The 5,048-nt window shown below is 46.2% G+C and overlaps 1 protein-coding gene across 1 annotated transcript in view; it reads left to right on the forward strand.

Annotated features, from left to right (window-relative positions):
• The window catches only part of T265_11820 (hypothetical protein), a gene marked incomplete at both ends in the record, with an annotated part of 21,481 nt that extends 16,876 nt beyond the window's left edge, over positions 1–4,605 (forward strand). The window contains one exon of the mRNA XM_009178595.1: positions 4,245–4,605. Within this exon, the coding sequence (XP_009176859.1) occupies positions 4,245–4,386 (142 nt within the window). The remainder of the gene's footprint in view (positions 1–4,244) is intronic.
• Between the last annotated feature and the right edge of the window lie 443 nt (positions 4,606–5,048).

Below are 5,048 nucleotides of genomic sequence, written 5' to 3' on the forward strand. Positions count from 1 at the left end.
GCAGTCGGATTTCACCGTCAGTCCGGTTGATTTTCCACTCTTCGGTTTGGTGGCGGCAGTGTGTGACCAACAGTCTTAAAACCACTGCCCTGAAGAAGGAGCGAAAACCATGGAACTTATATGGTGTAACCAATTAGAAACTGCATTTATTGGAGACAAATTAGCATTACCGAATTTGCATGTACAAATGCTTGTCGTTACATGAATGACTCAGCTGTAGAACCCTCACGGTGCCTAGCTGCCATGCCACTCGTAGGAAGCACGAGGGCCGAAATACTGCTAGGCTGCTCAAACCTAGAAAGGAGCAGTCGAGACGCAGTGGTCGGATTCGAACTACGGACCTTCGAGTCTACAGGTGTGCGCCTCAACTGCTTTGCCATCTCAAAATCTCTTACAGAAATATGAAACTGACTAATCAGTTTACACCTATGACAGCCACATTTTGACCGTTGTTTTCGTGCCTGTTAATGAAACTTTTGCATCCGGCTTGCCTAGCGAGTCAAGCAAAACGTTGGTCATCGTGGACGTAGCAAGCTAGATTTGACACTGTCCATTTGTGTCCAGTAATCAATTGGGCCACGTTGAATTACGCGCAAAACCCCAAAAGCCAAACCGTTCAACTTGTGGTTTATCAACGACTGCATGACCCTTTTGACTGTTTGGAACTCGGGACGAAGAGCTTTTGGCTCAAACTGGAAGGGGTGACGAGGCTTTTGTCCTCAAGGGGACAGTGTTCATGGTTGCCCCAGTAGTGGAGAGGCCACGACAGCGGTTAAAGCCATCGTAGTGGAAGCCAACTACTAGTAAAGACCGCATCTGATAAGAATAGGCGCGATATACGTCTCATCCACCTGCTGGAAGCAATAAAAGATAGATAGGTGCTCACCCACTCTAAGCACATTCTCTGGATTGAGGGAGGCGTTCGTGGCTAAAGCAATTTTCCCGTTGAGCTCATTCTTATATGCGGGAAATTGAGGTGGTGGATCTGGAAAAGCTATGCTGGCTTTTGGGGGCGGTGTTGGTTGTCTTCTATTCTTATTTTGGTGTGACGTGATTTCCCGTTTTCGTTGCTCCGGTTTTGCGCCTATACCATCTTTCTTGTCTTTGACCTGAACTTACACCGCTCTTTGACCTTGTCACCTCACGTGTTGTTTAAATCAACCAATGGGTTTCGCTCTGTTGTAACCACCTTGCATCGAGTCCGTGTGGACTTTGGGATCCCGTTAGGAATTCGTAGTTCGGTGTATAGTAGCCGGCCTAGTACCACAACTTGTGGTTTAGGCAAACTTCCGGAATCCACAGAAATGTGGATCGGAATACTGTTGATCACTTCCAACTGTCAATGGGGCCATGCATTTGTCGATAAAGCAACATTTGAACGACTTGGCTTCTGGGGTTTCGCACTTAGCTGAACGTGGCCCATACGGTTACTGGAAGTGGTCAGTAATCTAACCCTTTCTGGTGCGTTTTATTTCGTGGTTTTCGTCGACATGAGTGCGCATGCATTTGTACTATTTCTAGCAAGGTTGTTGTAATAGTAGCTGTGTTGGAATGTGGATCGCCGGACGAGGTCACTTAGGAATCGATTGATCCGTGGTTATTTACCACATATTGATGTCACCAGAAGCAGGGTTGGTTGTGAATTAGGTAGCCTGTTGTTGATGTTTTCGCCGAACATGGGAATTCGCCACATGCGGGGACACCATTGGTACGTGGTTCGATGGATAAAACCTCCTTACCCACTTTCATTTACATAACTTTAAGAGTATTTTATATCCCTTAACGTGATTCGCCGGTAAGATGCAGTTTTTTCGTAATCTCACTGGCTAGTTTAGGATTTGTGCTGTACCATGGCCCACATACCTTCCATTCGAGCAGCTTCCCAAAGGGAAAAACAGGGAGGCCTACTTTCTTGCAGTCAGGAGACGCACTGGATGTGAACACTGCTTTGGACTCTTCGTGGACTGGGATCCTTCAAAAGATACAGGCGATTGCTATACGAACGGTTATCTAATGGGTCATCCTGTTCTGACATGTGTTTCGACTGACATTTTCCAGACGATTTATGAGAGTTCCACATCCACCGCACACCGACTGCTTGTCGGCTAGTGGTCGAATCAGACTCTTCACGAATTGCATGCAAGAAAACTTCTCGAGTGTATTTGCACTCCTTTAACTTCCAGTTTACTGGACGGTCTCCCACCAACGAGTCGGTCTTTTGTATACGTACCTACCTGCAATGGTATTGTTCACCCATTTTTCCCGCCTGTCCTATTTGAATGCGCCGATCACTACTGCATCTTTTCTACCTCCACAGCTACCTGATTCGGGAAGTAAAACGTTCACAAAGCTCCTCCTGGGAACCGGCGATGACTGGGGTTACTTTGATGGCAGCGGACGCTTTTTGTGACCAGATACTGGAGAAACGAACAGAAAAACTGACACCTGCGATCAGCTGAACTAGGCTAGCGATGAATTCCGGTGAACCCCCTGATAGTTTGACCGAACCATCCTCTCCTTTTTGAAGCGAATTTGTAAAACCTTTTATGCTCGAGTGTTGACCTGTACATACACTGTAGGCACTTTATTTCTTGCAGAGTGGCTGCTTTATCACGGAAATTGATTTTCTATTTGAGCAATGAGTTCCTTTTAGGTCCTGTCGTCATCCGTCGTCTCATAGGGCGTTCCTTAAGTTTAACCAGCTCGGCTGGCACAAAGGTCGACCTAGTCGACCACATCTACGTGGTACCCTGCCTCGTTTGTTGTGCAACAAATCTTAACTACTTCTATTCGTAGGTAAGCAGCCGCATAGACAAGCTGTTTTTTAAGGAAGGCCCATGTCTGCCATGTCAGACTTCAAACATCTAGAAAATTGGGTTTCCCCAGCGCCAATTGGCTTGTGTTGGTCCTCGATTGCTTTGTATATACATCAATACAGCCAGACGAATTGAGTAAGACCCCAAGTTGGAAAATCGTGAAAACGAGCTCCCCCTTAACTGTATTCTATTCAAGCACCGGTGTTTTTCACAGCCTCGTGAGTCGATACTGTCCTTTAGAATGAACACTGTTCCCCTGACGAACTCTTCACTTGGAAGACGCATGGTTTCCTCCGCCTCATGAACTTGGTCCTTAATGAGGTCAGCTGGTCGTTGAACTCAAGGTGTACTTCTGTGTGAGCACTTGCCATCCGGTAAGACCAATCCACTATATCACGTGCTAAGCTTCTAAGCTTCGGCGTTGTTCGGTTTAATCAACTGCGAATTTATCAGTTCCTCTTCAAAGGTCAACGGCTCTTCAGGTAAAGCTTTTTAATTATTCAGAGGTGATCAGGTGTTGGTCTGCTTATGTCCTCCCCACCTGGGAGTACTGGGCAAATCACAAAGAATGAACTTCAAGTTAACTGTTCGATTCGTCACAGGAGCGTTCATTTTAGGACAATGTTTTGAACCGTACTCCTCGCGAAACCGGCAATATGGGACGTCCGACATTATCACGCAATTCCACTAACTGATCTAGGCGCCATGCGACGCTTCTCTTGGTCCAAANCTTTCATTTACATAACTTTAAGAGTATTTCATATCCCTTAAATTGATTCGCCGGTAAGATGCAGTTTTATCGGCATCTCACTGGCTAGTTTACGATTTGTGCCGTACCGTGGCCCACATACCTTCCATTCGACCGGCTCGTTGAGCAGCTTCCTTCAAATTGGATTACAATGCACGAGCAATTATGAATTCTATGGGCTGTTGGTTTGTTTTCTGTGCTGGACACATATGGGTTCTGTTGATTTTTGTTCACAATTATACACCCCAAAGGGAAAAACAGGGAAGCCTAATTTCTTGCAATCAGGAGACGTACTGGATGTGAACACTGCTTTGGACTCTTCGTGGACTGGGATCCTTCAAAAGATACAGGCGATTGCTATACGAACAGTTATCTAATGGGTCATCCTGTTCTGACATGTGTTTCGACTGACATTTTCCAGACGATTTATGAGAGTTCCACATCCACCGCACACCGACTGCTTGTCGGCTAGCGGTCGAATCAGACTCTTCACGAATTGCATGCAAGAAAACTTCTCGAGTGTATTTGCACTCCTTTAACTTCCAGTTTACTGGACGGTCTCCCACCAACGAGTCGGTCTTTTGTATACGTACCTACCTGCAATGGTATTGTTCACCCATTTTTCCCGCCTGTCCTATTTGAATGCGCCGATCACTACTGCATCTTTTCTACCTCCACAGCTACCTGATTCGGGAAGTAAAACGTTCACAAAGCTCCTCCTGGGAACCGGCGATGACTGGGGTTACTTTGATGGCAGCGGACGCTTTTTGTGACCAGATACTGGAGAAACGAACAGAAAAACTGACACCTGCGATCAGCTGAACTAGGCTAGCGATGAATTCCGGTGAACCCCCTGGTAGTTTGACCGAACCATCCTCTCCTTTTTGAAACTCCTTTTATGCTCGAGTGTTGACCTGTACATACACTGTAGGCACTTTATTTCTTGCAGAGTGGCTGCTTTATCACGGAAATTGATTTTCTATTTGAGCAATGAGTTCCTTTTAGGTCCTGTCGTCATCCGTCGTCTCATAGGGCGTTCCTTAAGTGTAACCAGCTCGGCTGGCACAAAGGTCGACCTAGTCGACCACATCTACGTGGTACCCTGCCTCGTTTGTTGTGCAACAAATCTTAACTACTTCTATTCGTAGGTAAGCAGCCGCATAGACAAGCTGTTTTTTAAGGAAGGCCCATGTCTGCCATGTCAGACTTCAAACATCTAGAAAATTGGGTTTCCCCAGCGCCAATTGGCTTGTGTTGGTCCTCGATTGCTTTGTATATACATCAATACAGCCAGACGAATTGAGTAAGACCCCAAGTTGGAAAATCGTGAAAACGAGCTCCCCCTTAACTGTATTCTATTCAAGCACCGGTGTTTTTCACAGCCTCGTGAGTCGATACTGTCCTTTAGAATGAACACTGTTCCCCCGACGAACTCTTCACTTGGAAGATGCATGGTTTCCTCCGCCTCATGAACTTGGTCCTTA

Source organism: Opisthorchis viverrini, assembly GCF_000715545.1.
Source record: "Opisthorchis viverrini unplaced genomic scaffold opera_v5_599, whole genome shotgun sequence".
In the NCBI taxonomy this organism is placed as follows: Eukaryota; Metazoa; Platyhelminthes; class Trematoda; order Opisthorchiida; family Opisthorchiidae; genus Opisthorchis; species Opisthorchis viverrini.